The sequence below is a fragment of the Typopeltis vanoorti genome, chromosome 24 (assembly GCF_054136105.1).
Source record: "Typopeltis vanoorti isolate ZY-2024b chromosome 24, IOZ_Tvanoo_1.0, whole genome shotgun sequence".
NCBI lineage: Eukaryota > Metazoa > Arthropoda > Arachnida > Uropygi > Thelyphonidae > Typopeltis > Typopeltis vanoorti.
The window spans coordinates 36,503,665-36,526,265 of NC_143572.1; the positions used below are offsets into that span (position 1 = coordinate 36,503,665).

General features: G+C 35.1%; 1 protein-coding gene across 2 annotated transcripts in view; it reads left to right on the forward strand.

Moving 5' to 3' along the window:
• Positions 1–22,601, forward strand: part of SA1 (stromal antigen) — a 327,847-nt gene that overhangs the window by 142,389 nt on the left and 162,857 nt on the right. For both annotated transcript variants that reach the window (XM_090413330.1, XM_090413331.1), the window contains exon 12: positions 10,607–10,825. In XM_090413330.1, coding sequence (XP_090269456.1) covers positions 10,607–10,825 — 219 coding nt within the window. The remainder of the gene's footprint in view (positions 1–10,606; positions 10,826–22,601) is intronic.

The following is a 22,601-nucleotide window of genomic DNA, read 5'->3' on the forward strand; positions in this document are numbered from 1 at the left end:
TGGCTTTTTTCCCTATGAATTCCTGTGCCTGGTATCCAAGGCATAGTCTTCCAATCCTGAGCAGTCATAGTGGTGGACACAGATGTAATCCCAGTGCTCTGATATATATATGTATATATGTATAGATGTATATATATAGAGATGTATAGATGTATATATATATATAGAGATGTATAGATGTATATATATATATAGATGTTGGCTGTCCTGCCTGTTTGGCCCTAGTATGAATGGTTGCAGCTGCAGGGTACCTGGTACACTCCAGGTAAATTCAGGGGCAGTAGCTGGTCTTTGGAGGAGTGGATAAGGGTTGCTAGCTTACTCTGTGGTATATAAGTGGTCACAAGATTGTGCCTTTTTAAGATCTTGGTCACCTTTTCTTAGACACCACTAATATAGGGGATTGTGATGGATTTGCTATAATCTGTTTGGAGGGAGTGGGGGGGGGTGTAGGTATGTGGTAAAATTTCTTTTTATTTGGTGGGAAGTGTAGGCATTGGCCAAAAATATGTTTTTTATATGGGTGAGTTCCGTGTTGAATGCAATGTTATTTGAGCAAATTAATTTTGACTGGTGGACTAAGGATTTTATAGTTCCAAATTGTCAGGATGGAGGTGATGTGATTGTTTGATGGATGTATTTACCAGTGTGTGTGTGTGTGTGTGTGTGTGTGTGTGTGTGTGTGTGTAGGGAGGGGGATTCTGTAGACTATGACTGTCAGAGATCCATTTGGTGATCTTGTAACTAGGATGTCTAGGATGGGTAGAAATCCATTTGAACAGCCAACATCCTAGAATGTTGGCTATTCAAATGGAATATCAAAGTGTATAAAGTGTCCCAGCCATGCATCCACATAGCATAGCCAAATAGTGGGTTTAAGGGAGAAAGAATTTAGGGCATTATTTTCAAATGTCTCCATAAAAAAGTCAGCCAAGAGAGAGAAAGAGGGGAGCACATGGCTGTATCCTTGATCGGTTCACTCCTCTAATTTTTCTGAAAACAATTAGGGGAGTGAATGGATGGCATCATTGGCAGAATCATATGAAAAAGGAAGATATTAGAAAGAAACTCGAACATTAACATTCAAGAATGTGTAAACAGAGCTAATCTAAGGTAATATGGCCACTTAAATAGGTGAGGAAAGGTTAGCAAAACAGATGTGTGATGCCAAGATTGGCAGGAAAGAGACCCAGAGGAAGACTAAGGTCCATGTGGATTGATTCAGTCAGAAGTGCCTTAGAAGAATGAAACATTAGGTATGAAAATATTGGAGTGCTCACAAGTAATAGACTAACTTATAGGAAAATTGTGAATAGGAGATTAATAATAATGTAAACTTAATCATGTAATGCTGCCATAATAACGTGAACACCCCTTGGTGGTATATATCGGGGAACTGATGATGAAGAAAATGCTGAAAGAAGCAAAATAGTATTGCAAGGTTTTGCTAAATAAGTCAGCATGTGCCTTAGAGAAAATTAAGAGAACTTTGTTTTATAGCTACTGCCAAAGTACCTAAAAAGAAAAGTCATGTGACAACTTTAGTAAAATTATAGAAGATGATATTCAACTAAAATGAAATATGGAATTTTAAATGCTACACTGCATAATGGAAAAGGTTTGGATGAGATATTGAATTTAAAGTGATTTATATATGTGTGTGCAGCATCTTGTGTATTGATTCCACACACAAGAGAGTGCAGAACATAGTACATTAGCTGGCCTGGTTGGCCGAGTGGTTAGTGTATCTGCTCTCCAGCTAAAAGGCTGCTGGTTCAAATCCTGCCGTGGGCATGGATGTTTATGATTGTCTGTGAAAGTACTAGTGGTGGTCGGCGGTAGATGGTGTTGGTGTGGATGATGAAGGTAGTTGGTGGAGATGGAGAGTTGTGGAGCAGATGCCCTCCCTCAATGAGTCTTTGGGCTCCCTGGAGGTGTTACATAATAACAATAATAATATTAGTGATATTTGCAGGATAATGATTGGAGTAACATTTCATAGTGCCCATCTATGGAAAATAAATCCTAGAATTAGAGGAATTTTCCTAGCTATGACATTGGAGCTTATGGTGCATCTGAGCGCCATGGTTTGTCAAATGAGTAGGATGAATGGAGTGTACGATCATCATCAAAGCTGCGAACAGGATTAGTGGTGATTGAGAGTAGGTCTACCCCCAAGGGCTCACTTTAGTGATTACAAGAGGGACAAACCTGAGGTACCTAATGCTGAACCATGCTTTACTTCATGTAATATGCATCTATTATATTATCTGTAGACTGGTCTCTTCCCCCTTCTTTCTTGTTCTTCTTGCTCCTCCCCTCAATGCTGTTAGAGTATTCAAGGACTAGGGATGAATCTTTCCATTTTGCTATTTCTTGTCTTATGCACTGGCAGTCTGCCTCACCTAGTAGACAGAAGTCCCAACTCACCTGGCCAACTTGGAATGAAATGGGGAACAATACTTCCCAGATATGTGGAAATGGCCTCTGCAACCCTATGTTTATTTTGCAGTGACTTCACTCCAAAGTGCTAACATGATTGTGCCATATATATATAATCTCATGCTGCATTGGTTGTCATGCAGAATAATCAGAGCCACATTCAGGGCTAAGCAAAGGGTCCTGTTCGAGAAGTATATTAGCCTCCAACAAAAGTCAGTGATATTTTGACATCAAACATCGATATGTCAAGGCACTAGATTGATTAAATCCTGGCTCTTCAGTGGTGGAAGACAAGCATCTCTGTTGTGCATGCTTGTTTTGGAGCAGACTGTGGTAGAGACCATCAACTGGTAAGAGCCAAAGTAAGACTAAGACTCCGAAACCCTCCAAGTCAGGCCCACCCCACTAGACTGGATGTTAGAATAATTCCTAGGTTCACAGAAGAAACATCAACTTGGTTGGACGATTTTTTGGAGACTAGTGAGAACTCACCAGAAATGCTTTGGGAAGGAGTCAAGGTTATAATACAGAATACAGCTGAGAAGTATCTCACCCAATAAGAAGATCAAGAGACCTATGGATATCAGATTCAATGTGGGATCTAATCAAAAGAAGGCAGTTGGAAAAACAAAAAGACACAGGGACTGAAGAATATAGAAGATTGCATAGAGAAGTCAGAAGAGCCATCAGATAGGACAAGGTAAAGTTTATACTAATATATGTGAAGAGATAGATCCAGATGAAGAGGCACATTATAAAAGAATGTTTTGTTTAGTCTATTACCTAAAGCACAAGTTTAAGCCCAAATTGAATGTCATCAAAGACAGGAATGGAGCAGTACTAACAAAAGACAAAATAACTGGAAATCAAAAACAGATGGAAAGAATACTGTGAGGAACTGTACAACAGAGAGGATAAAGAAAATTTGGAGGAGACCTCTCACTAGGAATGTTTTGATTTGGAACCTCCTCCACTTAGGCATGAGGTTGAAAGAGCAGTTAAACAGCTTAATAGCAATAAGGTCCCAGGTGCAGATGGAATCCCAGCAGAATGAATTAAATTAATTAATAAAGTTGATTAATTCAATTAATTAAACTACAGGGGAGGAGTGATAAGAATGTTTCAAAGATTGATTATGAAGATATGAGAGGCTGGATTATGGCCCAGAGACTAAAAGAAGTCTACTTTCATACCACTACATAAGAAGGGAGATATGAAGGATTGTAGGAACTATTAGTTTAATCTCTTATGCAAGCAAGTTTTATTAAAGATCATTCTAAATAGGATTGAGGTCAAAGTTGAGGCAGAGATGCCTGCTTGTTCCTTGAAATATGTAAGGGTACCAAAGATCAGATCCTTTGCCTTATCCTTAGACAGATCATAGAAAAGAAAAAGAATTCAGACTCCTTATGGCAGTGGTGTTCAACCTTTTTTACTATGCGAGCTACTTTTCTATAAAAAGTTATTCGGCGATCTACTCTCTTATATAGATCACATTCCCCCAACCCGATATCTGATTATGCACAAATAAACAACTAAAAAAAATACACAACTAAAAGCTTTATTTGTGCATTTAAAAATTTATTTATCACTTTTAATTATTTTAATACAACAGAAAAAAACAAATATTGGAATAAAATATTTATTTCTCTATTTTGGAAAACCAAAGTTAGAAAAAACAACAGATTGATTACAAACTCACAAGTTACAGGAAATGCTGGTTGATTAAAAATAAAAAAAAGTTAATGTGAAATTTGGCATTTTTTGGACCTCGCAATATTTTCGTAGTCAAGCTGATACGAAGAAGTGGTCAATCACAGACAATCATCCAAATGATCATTTGTAATTTGGTTTCTTGATTTTTTATGACAGTCATATTTGAAAAAGCAGATTCTGACAAGTATGTCGATCCGAAACACGACAGAATTTTTTTGTGCAATATCAGTTAATATTGGGAATTTTTCATGTGCATACTTCCAAATGACTTCATTGTTTATTGATTTTAAATGTAAACTATTCTGAATGTTTATTATCTCAAGTTCTACTTCAGCTTGGTTTATATCAAACAGCCCACTAATTTTATTTGAAATTTCTGTGATGTTCAAGTTTTCTTGAAATGGATTATTGATAAAAGATACAATCATTTCAGTTTTATTAAAATCTTTAAATCTTGAATTTATTTCTTCCTCAACCAATTCTATTTCATGAATAAATTCTTTTAAATCATAGCGAAGCATTTCTTGATTTTGTTAAAAAAAATTTTAATAAATATGGGAGATGTCTAAATTCGCAGTCATTTATATTTTTCTTTAATAAAAGTAATTATTGTTGTTAAGTTTTTATTGAACTTAACATGTCAATTAAATTTTTATCTCTACCTTGTAACTCTAAATTTAAATTGCTTAATTTCGTACAGAAATCTACTAAAAATAAGTGTAACAACCATCTTTTATCACTCAATTGTGGATAAATATCTCCTTTTTTCATCAAGAAAATTTGTTATATCGTTAATTAATACAAGAAATCTTTCTAAAAATTGACTTCTGCTGAGCCAGTGAACATTATTGTATAACAATAATGTTCCCTATCATCATCTGCCTGTAATTTAAATAACCGCCGTTGCAGGGCTTTTCCTGGAACAGAATTTACAGTTTTAAATGTAATATCCAAAACATCTTTTGTGTTTAATCTTTTACTACACAGTACTTGTTGGTGAATAATACAGTTGTACGTTAAAAAATCTGAATATTTGTCATAGTTTTTACATAATGAAATTAAGCCTGATTTATTACCTATCATTGCAGGAGCACCATCAATAGTAATAGACACAAGTTTAAAAAGCGGAAGTTTCTGTTGTTTCACAAATTCATCAAATGCCAAAAAAAGTCTTCTCCCCTAGTCATTCCCAATAATAGTATAATTTTCAAAAGTTCTTCTTTACTTGAATAATCGCAAAATACCATTAACTGAGCAATATCAATGAAGTTGTTTGATTCATCAAATTGTAATGAAAACACAACGCACTGATGAATGTGTGACATTAACCTGGCCTGGAAACTTTTCTCCGGCAATTGGAACTCTTCCTTTTGGCAATTTGAAACCTTGTCTGCAGCCTAGAAGTAGTCTCTCTCTCTAGCAATGTCTCGAATTAAGAAGCTCCTTTCTGGAAGCGGTAAATTCCTCTCTCAAGCAGCATAGATCTGGGCAGTCTCTCTGACGGCGACTCGGAATCGGGCGGCCTCCTCTCTGACAGCAATTCTGGAACCAGGATCCCTTCTGCTTGCTTGCTTCAGTCCCTTTTTATTAGGCCTCCTCTGAAACTTCGCATGAAGTTTGGCAACCCCCAAAGAATCAGTATGAGTCTTTCATCTTAAGTTTCAAGTTCGGCACACCTTTTGTTCTAATCCGCTTTCTTTTGATTGTAAGTTGCTGGCCACTGGAAAGTTGTTTGAACTCTTTCTGACTGACTTTGGAGATGTTTACACTTAGAGCCTGCAGGCCTTTCTCATACATACAAGTTTCAATAACAATCTTTCTAATGCTACCATGTGCCGCTTCAGCGACAAAAACATTGCCTTTGTTTTTAACACTAACATATTCTTATTAAAGCAGTATATACAGTTAGCTTCAAAAGAGTTATTTACAAAAACATCTAATACAAACTATACCGAGACAAACAAAGCTTATTTTTTTACAATATTCACATGGGACTTAACCTAAGTAAAAAATCGATGTAACGTGCTTTGGAATATTTAATATTTAAGCTACAATCGAGTTTTTACACTTTGCTTTTAATTGTATTCACTCGGCTCACTGTTTGATTTCCACTGATTCAAATTAATTCATTTACCCGGACTTATAAGAAAATTACTTATTTGACAATTTTAACGAAAAATAAATAAACAATAGCAATACACTTAAAGCAAATTAAAAATAATACAAAATAATGATAAATAAAATATCATATTTTTAGTTTTAATTAAATTTGTAAGTAAGGAGGAATACACAAGAGATCGACCAAAAATCGCTTCGCAATCGACGGGTTCAACACCCCTATCCTATGGTAATGTTTTTCATAGACTACTCAAAAGCTTTTGACTGTTCAGCATGTGAAACTATGGGGAGTGATGAAAATAATTAGTTTTCCTTGACACATTATCAGGCTGATAGCTGACTTGTACAGGGAGCAAGAAGAATTGTAAGAACATGTGTTTGATTAACTGATTGGCTTCAGGTTAGAAAGGGAGTTAGGCAAGGATGTTTACTTTCTCCTCACTTGTTTAGGATATATATGCCTGAGGACATCATGTGTAAAGCATTGGATGAGCTTGTCGTGACGTGTTCTCGTGACGTTCGAATCCGCCATCTTGCTAAAGTCACTTTCATAAAATAAAGGAAAACTAATTGCAAATTAATCACTGATCTAAGGGTAGAGAAATTTCTATTATACTGCGCCACTCTATCCTTAGATAAGTCTATATGAATTAGTATGATCAATTCAAAATTAGTTAGCAGTCTTTTCATTCATTCAGGCCGAAGTATTTATTTTCTTTCTGGGATTCCCGCAAGATTCGAATTTTTGTGAAAGGTGCAGTAAAAAGAATTTCAGGCAAATACAACAGTTAGGTTAACAAATAAAGCATTTAATATAGGTCATATAACACTTACATAAATTTTACTTCTAATTTTAAACAATAGAAATAAGTCAAGTCAATTACATTAGCACAATCTTCCAAGTCTTCACATACATCTTTTTAGCTTCTGGATTATAAAGTTTTTACACTTAAATGAATATAATAGAACATCCAATCTAATTAGTTTTCACACATTTTTCAGTCATGCTATAAGTTCAAAATATTACAGGATCTAATAGCTGAAAATAATCTTTCAAACAATTCCTATCTCCAACTCTCAATCACGAAGGGTTTCCACAGTTAAAGTTAACAATTCACTATGATAGACCTTACCGGAAATGGTTCCTAGAACATCTATTATGTTGTGAGCAAACTTCTGGAATTCACTTATCACACTTAAAGAATAAAAACACATTTGCAAAACTTATCCGCAGTTATACCTTAAGTACTATCAATTACGCTTCAGAATTCTTGACATCAATTAGGGCACTTCAACTATCGTTATTACCACTCATAAATTAATTAAAACACTGTGAGGTTCTCTTTAGGGCAAATCGGAAATAAACTGCAATACTAGATCAGCTGGGTTTATTCAAAATTCTTCCTTGAATGTTCAGCTTTTTACTTTATCCGATTGTAGCTTTAAATTTCCTTCTATTATTACTGCTGATTTCACTTTCAGCTAACTATAAAATTCGTTACGTTCTTGCTCACTTATAAAAATTATCCACTTAACTCCTACCCTCAGAACCTTTTATTTACTTCTACTTCTCTAGTTTATCCCCTTGCTACTTTTTACTTCCCCAAAATTCCGTTCCGACTTTCTTACTACGTATATATTTTCTCTTCTTATTTTGCCCACGCTCCCTTCCTTCGCGCTCATTTATTTCACGCGTCTCTATGACAACCGATAAACGTAAACATTCTCGCGAATGTTACATTAGGCTATACAACAACATTCAGTTATTACATAACGTTAAACTTTCACAAAAAAGAATAAATAGAATATTTGCATTTCAATAAGTGCGTAGTTAAATTACAAATACAAGTTCTTATAATATTGACATAACAATAATTAAAATAACTTAATAATATTTAATACAGAACCTCTTTATCATTAACACTTTCTTTTGATTAAATAATTAAAAACTTGATATAATTAAGGCAGTTATATGATATCAATTATAATTTATGTTATTTACATTAAATAATATTTACAAATATAGTTCTTGTGACGGAAAATCATGTTGGATTCTGAATCAAATAACATTTATTCTAATTTCTACATAATCAGAATCCAACAAGCTCAACACAGGAATTAGGATAAGTGGCAGATTAATCAGTAATCAGATATGCTGATGATACCGTACTCCTCTGTAATGACAAGGAAGAACTAGGACAAATTCTTAATAAAGTTAACAAGATCAGTAATAACAGAGGACTTCAACTCAATCCTAGCAAGACAAAGATTGTGGTTCTCAAAGGAAATACAAACAGGGATGCTCTTGAGAAACAAGTGTGCTTTAATGGAGAAAGAATTGAGGAAGTCAGCACCTGGGATCCATTATTAATGTGAAGAATTGCTATTCAGAAGATTAGGAATGGCTAAAAACAACTGTCAGATCCAGATTTTAGACAAGTCTATATCTCCACAGGAACAAACTTGTGAATTTTGGATGCAGCTGTTTTTCCAACAGCGACTTATGGATGTGTGACTTGAAAACTAAAGAAGTCTGATAGGAAAAGGATAGCTGCTTTTGAGATGTGTTACAGAAGGCTGTTGAGGATATCATATACTGAAAGTCAGACAAATGGATGGATGCTAGAAAGGATCAGTAGAACTTGAAGGCTCCTTAAAGATATTGACAGAAGAAAGTTGAAATACTTTGGACACATTGGAAGGAGGATGTCTCAGAACAGTAATAGAAGGTAACGTTCCTGGAAAGAGAAGGGGTTGACTGTCAATGATATGGATGGATGGTGTTCAGAGTGACTGATCTTCAGAGAGTTAAAGCCTCCAGAAAAACATACAACAGAACCACATGGCAAGGACTGGTGTGGCACATCATCGAACATCTGAGTGACCATACAGCATCTGTTGATATCCAATGAACAGATGAATGGATGGATGGAGAGTAGGTCATTTAGGTATAGATGAAAAAGGGTAGGTGATAGAAGAAAATTTATTTGCATTCAGGAGCCTGTGAACAGAGCTAACCTGAATCTAGTTCATTAGCAGTGACATTATTTGCTCAGCCAACCAGACTAGAACATGTATATTGAAGCAGTTATGACCGATTGAGTGCCTTATAAGACTTGAAATATCCTGAAAGAAGATAATTTTGGCTAAAATCATTAATAGGATGCTTTATTGGGGTCAGCTTTACAGTACATGGGAATAAGACAGACATGTCCCTATTGAAACAAAGGTAAAGTAACTGCTGTTAAGTTGTGATAGTGTGGAGAAACATATAATACCAAAAGTTTTTTTTTTAATATATGTATACAAGAATATATGTATTCTTGTGTATATATCTCAGTTGTTTTAATATCATTTTTGTTCTAGGTGTTATCAGAACTTTCTTTCCAGCCCCTCCCCTTCTGTGTGTGCGCATGCGCACGTGCATATATATCATCATAATCATAGTATAGTTTATTCACAATATGATACAATGTGAAAAGGGAAAAGAGATTTACATCAAAAATTAAATATTGCAAATTATGGTCTTCCAAGTCTCTCTATCTTGAGCTGTTTTACAGTTCAGTCTTTTAATGGTTTCACAGATGTATTGCCAGAATTGTTTGCTTGGTCTTTCTCTACGGCAGTTGCCATCTTCTGGTTTGTAGAGGATGAGGAATTCCAAAAAGGGTGAGACTTCAGGAAGTCTGAGTTGATGTCCAAGCAGTTGTAATTTTTTGACTATATTGACAAGTGGTTCTTGCTTAGCCAGATTTAGCACAGTAGAGTAAGTGACACAGTCCTACCAAGGATCAATCTGAGACATGTAGTTCCGAAGGAGTTAATTAGATCTGTAGTTTTTTTGATGCTTATTGTCCAGATTCAAGAACCATACAAGAAGATGGATCTACTGGTTACATGATATAGTCTTAATTTTGTCCTTAATGATGATTTCCAGATGGGGGTGGAGTTTGTTATGGAAGACTAGAGCCAGCTATTTACGTTTACTAATATCCATCTTCTGTATTGCTGATGTATAATCCAAGATATTGAAAGTCTTTTACTCTAAGGTTCTATTGTTATTGTTCATATGAAATATAAGGTTTATATAACCTATTGAGAATACTTTGGACTTTTGGATGTTGATCTGCAGACCAACAATATATATATATTTTTTTTTTAATTCTAAAATGCATATCATTCAAGGCATTCATGGTTGGTGAATGTATTAAATAAATTGACCAGTAAGGCCTTAATATCAGGAGTGATCTCTATTGTCTTCTTAATAATTTTATATTTGCTTCAAAAAATTAGTATTCAGTTCGTGATGTTTATTTATTTATTTTTTTAGCTTCATGAGCATGGAGCATATTTGGTAGATAGTTTAATTGAAAGTAATCCAATGATGAAAGACTGGGAATGTATGACAGATCTTCTTCTTGAAGAGCCTGGTCCTCAGGAAGAGCCCCTTGATGATAGACAAGAAACTTCTTTAATTGAAATCATGGTTTGTTGTGTTAAACAAGCAGCCACAGGGGAGCCACCAGTTGGACGAGGTCCTAATAGAAAAGTGAGTTATTAAAAATGTCATATTGAATATATAATAAAAGATTTTTTTTCTGTTTGTATGTTTCTTATGTTTCAAACCCTACAGGATCTAGCCCAAATGAAGTGCACAAAGATCATCCTTTATTTAATACTGAGACTGCATTTGACAACTTCACTTTTATATCAGTGTTAATGATAACCTGGTTCAAATCAATTGTTATCACCAGATAGAATTCATTGAGTAATACTTTTGTGGTTTAATGCTAATTAATTTAGTTTTAAAAACAAACTGGAATTAGTATTCAACAGTCAAAGCTAACTTCATTAATTAACTTCATTCTTCCATCTATAAGAAATGCAGAGACTGAGTGGAACTTCTCACATAACATTCAATCCTCACCAAACTGCTCACCAAATTGTATTTGACACAATTTGGTCAGCATTTGGCTGAAACTGCTTGTACATTTGGATAATATATAGTAATATAATCAGGCATGCCAGCTGGTGCATTTGCCCAGTTATATTTATACATGGCCCACCTGTTTACAGGTTATCAGTGTGGCCAGCCCCTGAATTAATCATAAACTCAGCAGAAAAGTAGTTACTATCAGCCTAAGAAAAGGAAGTGAAACTAGCAGAGGAATTGGTGAAATATCGAGCAAACATAATTGATGTGAGATTAGGGTCAAATCTGTTTAACTAAGAGGAGACCTCCACATAGCCTTTAAAGGAATGCAGAGAACCAACCAATGCTTCTGACCTAATGTCCAATCCTCACCTTCTCGTGATGCACCTTGTTGAGTATCTACTTGGATACTGAAGAGGATGGGTTGACAATTTGGGATTTAGCTGACCAAATTGTATTCTTATTGGCTTAAACCAAAATACAAAATAATGGTACAACATGACAAAATTTCGTGCTGGCTAGAGTGCTGCCGAATTAAATAAGGCCCCTGTTGTTTTCGCCAGGGAACCAAGGGCGAACAATGAAAAGCCAGATACTGGAATAAATCTCAAAACACACTCCAACTCAACATCACCAGAGTTAAAGATCGGTACTATCAACATAAGAAGCCTGAATGGCAAAGAAATGGAGCTAGCTGAGGAATTAGATAAGTACCAGATCGACATAATAGGGTTGTCTGAAACAAAAAAGTGGTGCTTAAGGGTCAAAGCTGTATAACTGAGAGGAAACTTCCACATAGCCTTTAAAGGAATGTGCAAAACCGACCAGGGCTTCTGACCTAATGTCCAATCCTCACCTTCTCGTGGTGCACCCTGTTGGGTATCTACTTGGATACTGAACAAACAAGGATGAGCTGGAAATTTGGGATTTAGCTGACCAAATTGTATTCTTATTGGTTAAACCAAAATAAAAAATGATGGTACAACATGACAAAATTTCATGCCGGCTTGGGGTGTTGCCCGGTTAAACAAGTCCCCCATTGTTTTTGCCAGGGAACCAGGGTGAACAGCGAAAAGTCAGTACCGATCAGTGCAGAATAGTACCGATCTTTAACCAGAGTTAAAGATCGGTACTATCAACATAAGAAGCCTGAATGGCAAAGAAATGGAGCTAGCTGAGGAATTAGATAAGTACCAGATCGACATAACAGGGGTGACTGAAACAAAAAAGACAAAAACTGGTGAGATCTTTCTGAGCAATAAATACAAAATGTTATATTCAGGCAATGACAATCAAGGAAAAGAAGGAGATAGCCATAGTATTTTGATGCTTTAGAAAAGCAACTGACACAATGAAAAAGGAAAAGTTGGTCCTTGTTGGGGATCTAAATAGCAGAGCAGGAAATGATTGTGAGACATACAAAAATATTTTGGGAAAATTTGGAGAAAAGAGCAAAGCTAATAATAATGGCAAGTACCTATTGGATTTCTGCTCAGGACATGGAATGATTATTACTAATACAATGTTCCAACATAAAAATGTGCACAAATCACATGGAGAAAAGAGGCCAGGAATAAGAAAAGTCTTATTTATTATGTTATTGTTGAAAGTGAATGTTTTTCACTGGTGCTCGACACTACAGTGTACAGAGGATTTGAAATTGGAAGTCTTGAGCAGGATGAAATTTGAATTTCATATTGAAAAGAAGAACATGTAAGAAAGTTTTAAAGTGAGTAAAAGTTGAGCAGCTCTCAGATGTGAACTGTAGACTAAAATACACAAACATTATTCAAGAAACAATGAAAGACTGAGCACAGGAACCAAACCTTGGAGATTCATTGGCAAGCCCTGAAGAAAACATTGATTGATTCAGCCAGAAAGGCATGTGATGAGATTGTCTGCAAAGAGTTTTAGTTTATTTTTAAGTGGATTCTTGTGAAGAATTTTGTTGATAGTAGTTTTTCTGTAGCCATTATTTATTTGCATTTTTCTGAAAAAAATTCTTTTGAGCCTAATCCAATGATTTCAGAGATCCCTATATGATTATCATGAGAGACAGTTTAAAATTCATTTTTGGTCACTACTAAACTCATTTCTCCAAGTGAAGACACTCAATGAGAGACAAAACCTACTGAGCAGAACAACTGCTCTAATCAAATGAGAGCAAGACTCAGACTTCACATCAATTGCCTCATTATCCCATAATGCAAAAATATTATGAAAAGCTGCACTATCCAGACCGTTTTTTTCCTTTATTGATGTCTCATCAATAGGAGTCAGACCCAGTAAGTCACTGAGATTGAATTAATGCAGAAATCATATATTTTCCATATATAAGTAAAAAAAGGTGTATCACCTGATTATTGAAACCCTCTGGATCAGACAGTTGTAGAATTTTGTTTTTGTTCATCATCATCAAATTCCTGACATGTACCCTCAAAGGGTGTACAGATTTTTTTTTTTTACAAAGTAAATTATATTTGAAGAAATTTATATTGTTTAATCCTTAATCAAAGTGTAAGCAAACAAAGTTTGCACATGAAATATCTTCACAACAAGGCTACTTGTATATTGAGGCTGTTGACTTCACACCACTTACCTTATTATCTCATAATGCAAAAACATTATGAGAAGGACTTGACCTTTATTGAGGTCTCTTTATTCTTTAACTTATTGTACCGAGTTTCTAAACTTGTTTTTTATCATTATAAAATCCGCTTGACTCCTTTTCAGTTCACCAGAATTCTTCCATGTGTATAGTTGCATGAGATGATTTTTGAACCAAGTATTAGCAATTATTAAATCGGTTTCCTTACACAAGAAGTCTATAAGTTTTTCACAATGTTCTTTTTTTCTCCCAGCTGCAGATTTTCCACTATGCTATCCCATCATAAATTGCCTACTTTTGCATTCATGTCAGTCATCACTTTCAGGAACTCATCTGAGTTTGCTTGTTTTAATATAATTCCTGTATATCTTTTCGTAGAACTTTCCAGTTTCATCTGAATCACTCAAAATAGGGGCATATATTTGTACTATGCATCAGTTGATTGGCGTAGCCTTCAGCATAATCATATTTCTGTCTGAGATGGGTCCAAAAACCTTTTAAAGATTTTTGAATTGTAACTGTCCATCAGTATTCCTGTTCCATTTTCATTCTAGCTTCCACCTAAATAAGGTAAAGTGTTGATACCTGTCTTCATTTCTTTAGATCCTGCATATAATCACTTTGTTCGTTTCTTCTGTTTCTTGTTTATTATTTTGCAGTTTGCTTTTTCAAAATAGACTCCTTACATTTCATTTAGCTATTCATAGTCTAATTTCTCATTTTCACTTGCATTGCACTGGACATTGAAGGCCCAGAAAGAGTTTATTTCAATCTCATCATTCTTATGACTTACTTCTAGAAGAAATATCCTAGCCTCTTCCTTATTGTTTGAAACCAAGTAAGGAGCTGTATACTTGATATGATCTTTCTTTTCCTCTAAATGTACTATGTATAGCAGGCCTGCACAACATACGGGCAACATGTGGCCCGCAGTGCTATTTCTTTTGGCCCGTCTGCCTGATTGAATTATTTAATCATACAGGGGAATATGAAATTAGACTATTTTTTCCTAGCGTTGAATTAAATTTTTACTAAGACTCTGCATGTTTACGTTCGAGCGATTAATGTCACAATCATGTTTCTTTCAACTCGATAATAAATTGCATTTGGAGTTATTCCCACTGTCGTATTTAATAACAAATTATTACAATCGTTTCGAGGTTTTGTTAGCGTTAATGTCGCTGCGGGGAAATTCAAAGTTACATCTCCATGATGACGTGATAGCTGGAGCAATACATTACATCACTGTATCATAACCTGCATTATTGTGAGTTTTTCATCATTAGGTTTTTTGTAATTAATATTGTCAATCTCAACACAATGAGCTTAAGTAAAAAGCGTGAAATCGATTCGAAACATCGAGCATTTAATCCTGAGTGGACAAACAAATTTTTTTTTACGTTGTTTAAGGACAAAATAGCATGCATTGTTTGCAGGGAATGTATTGCTGTGCTGAAAGAGTACGATCTGAGACATCATTTTCAATCGATACATCCTAACCTTTGGCAAGTTGGATACAAGTGAAAAGAAAGTAAAAGCAGCAAAGGTATTGAAAGTCCTAAGCAGTGAGCAACAAGCCTTTAAAAAAGTGACATCTGCAAATAAAGTTGCCACAAAGGTAAGCTTAAAAATATCACAAGAAATAGTTTGTGCTGGCAAATCATTTGCTGAGAGAGGGTTGATTTTTAAAAAAAAAAAAAAAAAAAAAAAAAAAAAAAAAGTGTCTGATGATTGCCGTTTCTGAATTGTGTCCTGATAAGAAAAATAATTTTGAAAATATCAGTTTGTCCCATATGACTGTTCAGTGCAGAGTGGCTGATATTGCCGAGGATCTTCAAGATAACCTGCAAATATCGGCTAGCGAATTTGTCTATTATTCACTTGCTATGGATGAAAGTACTGACCTGAAAGATACTGCACAGCTTTTAATATATGTAAGAGGTGTTAATAAGAATTTTTAGGTGACAGAGGAGCTTGCTGGTTTGTGTTCAATGAAAGGAAGAACAACAGGAAAGGAGATCGCAGAAAATGTAAAGATGTGTGTAACCGCAAAAACTATCCTTAAATTTCAACAATTTAGTAGCAGTTTTCACTGATGGTGCCCCATCTATGTGTGGAGAAAATGTTGGTGCTGTAACATTTATTGAACAGTATGTATGTAAACCATTGACAAAATTCACTACCAGATTCATCAGCAGGTGTTATGTTCTAAGGTTTTGCAGTTTGATCATGTGATTAAAGTAGTATTTGCTGTGGTCAACTATATTTGAGCTCGGGGTTTGAAACACAGAATGTTTCAGGCATTTCTAGAAGAAAAGGATGCCGAGTACGGGGATCTACCATACCGCACTAATGTACGTTGGTTGAGCCGCGATAAAGTTTTGTCACACTTTGTCGCTCTAAAAAATGAACTAGTTGAATTTTTGGAATCTCAAGAAGATATGGAAAAATTCCCAGAAATAATGGATGAAGAATGGAATCAAGATTTATTTTTCTTGTGTGACATTTTGGGTCACTTGAATGACCTTAACTTACGGCCTTCAAGAAAAAATAAGTTTATTTTTCAGTTAATGTCTCTTATAAAGGCATTCGAAATGAAATAAAGTTTGTTTGAGATTAACTTGCTAAGGGAGATATGTCACATTTCTTAACTTGTCGGCAGAATATTCCATCAGAATATCATTCAATGGTGGGTGGAAAATATAAGAAGCACATATCCCTTGTAAGTGAGAAGTTTCAGAAAAGAATGCCATTGAGTAATGAAGACGAAGTCCGCATAAAAGTGATTGAGGATCCATTTTCTGTCGAAGCAGGAAATCTACCTGTCGAACTCCAGATGGAAGTTATTGATCTCCAGTGTTCTGAAAACTATCAGGTCAAGCATATGGAGGGTACTTTACAAGAGTTTTATTCTATTCTGGATCAGAAATTTAAAAGTTTGTTGGATACTGCCTACCAGATATTTTGTATGTTCAGGAGGACATATACTTGTGAACAAACATTTTCAGTCATGAACTTGAACAAAACCAAACAGCATTCATCTTTAAGTGATATCAATTTAGAGGCCATATTAAGAACGGCCACTTCAAACATGACACCAAACTTTGATAAAATAGTGGCAACAAAGAAATGCAATGTGTCACATTATGACATTCAGTCACTGATATTTCACTGAGAATAAGTGTGATATTCTCAGTGAAATTATTAGTAAACTTTGTGTTTAGGTTTGAGTCGTTTTTATTGAGAAATTTTGCAACTTTATCTGTTTGTAAATAATTTTGATTATAATTTTAATTGTAACTTTTTAAAAAATTTAAATATGCATATTAATTAGTATTTACAGTAGACCTAAGAACAAATTTACTTACGTTTAGCTGCAGTGGACTAGTCTAAGATTCTAGGTCCGAAGTGACCTGGCCCTTGGTCAGGTGGTCCAAGTTGGGTTTGGCCCTCAAAGACAAGTTGTGCAGGCCTGATGTATAGGGTTTAAAATAATACTTGGTCAATTTCCAGATCCTTCCAGAGGATTACGTACAGTACTAGCATGTTTTTGTTTCATATAGTTTTGAGATAATTCTTATCCCTTCTACATAGCCTTTACTTGTCATTGTGCTGTACTGAGGAATTTATATGCCATTTCCACCATGTACCTTTTGTCAGTCTAGATTTCAGTTTGTAGGTTCCTTTTTGGCCTTATGGCTTATGTAGTTGTTTGGGCCAACAAAGTCCCTTTCACTATCATACCTTAATCCATATGGCAGTCCCATACTTGAATTGCCCATCCTCACAATGAGGATGTAGACTGGGCTCAAGGGAACAAATCTTTGTTAATAGTACATAATTTCTGAACTATTTGTCTTAAAGTGAAAATCAGATCATAGCCATCCCTATTTGGCTATAACCCAGCATCTTGTTCTTTCGCAAGTTTCTCTTAAATAATTTTCTTAGCCTCTTGTTAAGTATACTACATGAAACTTCCCTGAAAAATTGGTAATCCTTAAAAGAAAATATTTTTCTTTTAAGGCAGATTGGAATGTTTTCTTTGAGTGCTTCATGGTGTTTTTCGAAGGCTATGAAACCAAGTTGAATTCTACTTATAATTTCTTCTTTACAATTACCATATGTAAAGAAGAAATTATAAGTAGAATTAATCTTTTGTCCTAGGTAAACATAGGAAGTTACTATATCAATTTTTTTGATCTTCCATTTGTACTGGCTTTTTATTAATGTATTTGTTATACATTATTTTTGTTTTTTGTCTTTGTTATATTTAATCCTTTCTTTTTTACTTTCTGCATTCAATTCAGTCATCATTTGTATAAGTTCTTCTAGAGTCCCAAGAGAACAATATCATCAGCAAATCATTGGTGATTTAGTTCTCTCCCATTTACCTTAATTCCTCGATTTTTTCCTATCCAGGTTTCTAAAATTTGCTTCTAGGGATGCTGTAAATAATTTAGATGAAATGGCATCTCCCTAACTAACTTTTTTTTATATAGAAAATTTCATATCAGTTCCTGTTTTTAAAGATGCGGTTGAATATATATATATATATATGACTAAGTATATCAATGTAAGTTTTTTCAATTTCTTGATTTTTAAGGACTTCTAAAATAGCTAATGTTGAGATTGAATCAATGAATGTCAGACTTGAGGGTTTTTGGCATTCATTTGCCTTTTCAGTTATTTGTCATCATCATCAAATTCTTGCATGTACCCTCAATGGGTGTACAGGATATGATAGTACTACATGAAAAAAATTACATCATTATTAATTTCCTATCTACAATTTTCCTCCAAATCAGTCTGTTACTTGTCAACACTCTAATATTATCAGATCTTATATTTCTATCGTCTAAAGCACTTTGTACCGTATCAATCCACCTATATCTTGGTCTTCCTCTCGGTCGTTTTCCTGCCAACCTGGCAGAGAACACTTGTTTTGCTAATCTTTCCTCGCCCATTCTGTTTAAGTGACCATACCACCTGAGATTAGCTCTGCTAATGCATTCCTGGATGCTGACAATGTCAAGTTCTTTCCTAATATCCTCGTTTTTAATATGATACTGCCATTGATGCCATCTGTTCACGCCTATAATCTTTCTCAGGACTCTCATATCTGAAGTCTCTAGTCTTTGGTCAAGTGTTTTACTTCTGACCCAGCTCTCAGATCCATAAGTTAAAACTGGTTTGAACACTGTCTTGTATACAGCAAATTTTGTGTTCTGACTAATTTCTCTCTTATTCCATATGAATTTATTCAATTGACTTCCCACCATACCAGCTTTGCTGATTCTGTTGTCTATTTCTATATTTAATTTACCATCTTCAGTAAAAATCGTGCCGAAGTAGCTGAAATGTTTTACTTGTTCCACAGGTTCTCCACACAACACAGTTGACATTTTCAATGATTCTGCCTATTTTCATTGTCTTTGTCTTTTTATTGCTGACCTTCATACCATATCTATTACAAGAGCTATTCAATTTAGTCAGAGAATCTTGCAGACTTGTAGCGGATTTATTTAGAAGTATAACATCGTCTGCATAAAGCAAAGAGCTGACATTAACATCTCCAATTTTGATATCATGTTTAATACCACTTTCCTTCATAATGTGATCCATATAGATAATGAATAACAGAGGGGATAATGTACATCCTTGTCTCACACCAGATTTAACATTAAACCATCTTCCTGTACTTCCTTCATTTCTAACTGCTGACTTATAACTCAAATAAAGACTAAGTATTGCTTGATATAATGTCCCATTTACACCATATAACTGCAGCGTATTGAATAGCTTCTCTCTTGGGACCTTGTCATATGCCTTTTCCAGATCGACAAAACTTAAATACAGATCTTTGTTATATTCCCATGCTTTCTCGACTATTTGTCGTAAAGTGAAGATCTGATCCTAACAGCCTCTATTTGGCCTGAATCCAGCTTGTTCTTCACCAAGCTTTTCTTCCACAATTTTTCTCAACCGTTTCTCAAGTATACTTGCATAGATCTTGCCAGGAACACTCAGTAGGGAAATACCTCTGTAATTCTCACATGCAGTTTTATTTCCCTTTTTATATATGGGTACTATGAGAGCTCTACTCCAATCATCGGGAATTCGTCCCTCTGTCCAGGCTTTCTGAACTATGCAGTGCAGCCACTGTAAGACTCTTATACCACCATACTTCAGCATTTCTGGTCGAATATCATCTACTCCTGCTGCCTTTCCACATTTCAAGCCTTTGATAGCTTTTTCTACTTCAAGTATGGATATGTATTCCTGACTGCATGCCTGGTCAGTGTTTTTTATCACTGTGCTGTCATCACTGCTTGTTTCATTTAGCAGTTTTTCAAAGTAATTACTCCATACTTCAAGGATATCTTTTTCTCCCGTTTTCATGTCACCTTTATCATCTCTAATTCCTTTTATAGCACTCTTTCCTCCATTCTTAAGCTTCTTCAACAACCTCCAGAATATTTTGCCACCTTCTTGATATTTATTTTCTATATTCTTGCCAAAGTCCTCCCATGACTTTTGTTTAGCTAGTTTTACACAGTGTTTAGCATTTTTGCATTTGTCTCTATATTCTCTAAGAGCACAAGCTGACTTATTTGACAGGAACTTTTGGTATGCTTTCTTCTTTTCCTTCACTGCCTCTTTAACCTCCTGTGTCCACCAGGGAGTTCTGATTTTTTTATCCTTACAAACAACCTCACCACATGCCTCTCTGGCAGAATCAATCAATGTTTTCTTCAGAGTTTGCCACTGAATCTCCAAGGTTTGATTCCTGTTCTCAAACTCTTTCATTTTTCCTTCAATAATCTTTGTGTATTTTAGTCTACAGCTCACATCTGAGAGCTGCTCAACTTTTATTCGCTTTAAAACTTTCTTACATGTTATTCTTTTCAATATGAAATTCAATTTTATCCTGCTCAAAACTAAATAGTGATCACTTCCAATTTCAAATCTTCTGTACACTCTATTGTCCTGCACCAGGGAGAAAACATCACTATCAACAATAACATAGTCAATGAGACCTTTCTTATTCCTAGCCTCTGCTCTCCATGTGAATTTGTGCACATTTTTTTGTTGGAACATGGTGTTAGCAATAACCAGTCCATGTCCTGAGCAGAAATCCAACAGATATTTGCCATTATTATTAGCTTTGCTCTTTTCTCCAAATTTTCCCAAAATATTTTTGTATGTCTCACAATCATTTCCTACTCTGCTATTTAGATCCCCAACAAGGACCAACTTTTCATTTTTCATTGTGTCAGTTGCTTTTTCTAAAGCCTCAAAAAAATTCCTCCACTTCTACCTTAGTAGAACCTTCTGTGGGACCATAGGCACATATAAGTCTCATTGTCCAGTTCCCATTCTCATATTTGCCCACATTACTCTACTTGAGACTGACTGCCATTCAAGAAGATTAGCCTCATATTTTGTGTTGAATACTATGGCTACTCCTTCTTTTCCTTGATTGTCATTGCCTGAATATAACATTTTGTATTTATTGCTCAGAAAGATCTCACCAATTTTGGTCTTTTTTGTTTCAGTCACCCCTATTATGTCGATCTTGTACTTATCTAATTCCTCAGCTAGCTCCATTTCTTTGCCATTCAGGCTTCTTACATTGATAGTACCAATCTTTAACTCTGGTGATGTTGAGTTGGGGTTTGTTTTCAGATTTGTTCCAGTAGCTGACTTTTTGCTGTTCACCCTAGTTCCCTGGCAAAAACAACAGGGGCCTTGTTTAACTGGGCGATGCCCCAGCCGGCATGAAATTTTGTCATGTTGTACCATAATTTTTTATTTTGGTTTAACCAATAAGAATACACTTTGGTTGGCTAAATCCCAAATTGCCAGCCCATCCTCATTTGTTCAGTATCCAAGTAGATACCCAAGAGGGTGCACCACGAGAAGGTGAGGATTGGACATTAGGTCAGAAGCCCTGGTCGGTTCTCCGCATTCCTTTAAAGGCTATGTGAAGGTCTCCTCTCAGTTATACAGCTTTGACCCTTAAGCACCCCAGTTATTTGTCTTATTACATATATATGATAAAAACAAAAATGAAACAAAACAAAAGTGATCAGAGTCTCCAGAAACCAGGAAGTATCAAGATGATGATGAATGGAGAAAGTGTAGAGCAAGTGAGACAATACATATACCTTGGTAGTATAATACAAGAAAATGGAAAATGTGACATGGAAATAAAAGAAAGAATTAACAAAGCAAAAAATAAAAGCCTTTTATAGCAAGAAAAATTTGTTTTATTAATAAAATGAATAAAAATCTAAAGAAAAGGCTTATTAAGTGCTATATTTGGAGTATGACCTTATATGGGTCAGAAACATGGACAGTTAGGAAGAAAGAAGCTAAAATGTTGGAGGCATTTGAAATATGGTTATGGAGAAAATAAAATGGACTGAAAAAATCACCAATGAAGAAGTATTACAAAGAGTTGAAGAAAAAACGAATTTACTAAAGACCATAAGAAGAAGAAAGCATAACTGGATAGGACATGTGTTAAGAGGAGACAGCCTACTGAACCAAATGATAGAAGGGAAAATTGAAGGAAAGCGACCAAGAGGAAGAAGACGACTAACGATGCATGATAATATAATGGGAACAAGAAGATATCAGGAAAGAAGGAGGAAGCAAGAGACAGAGGAAATTGGGGGGAGAGAACCTGCTGAGTTATACCATTGGACTTGTCAAGAGACAGAACACTAATGATGATGATATATATGATCAATAGTGCTGTAATTTTTTATGAATCCTACT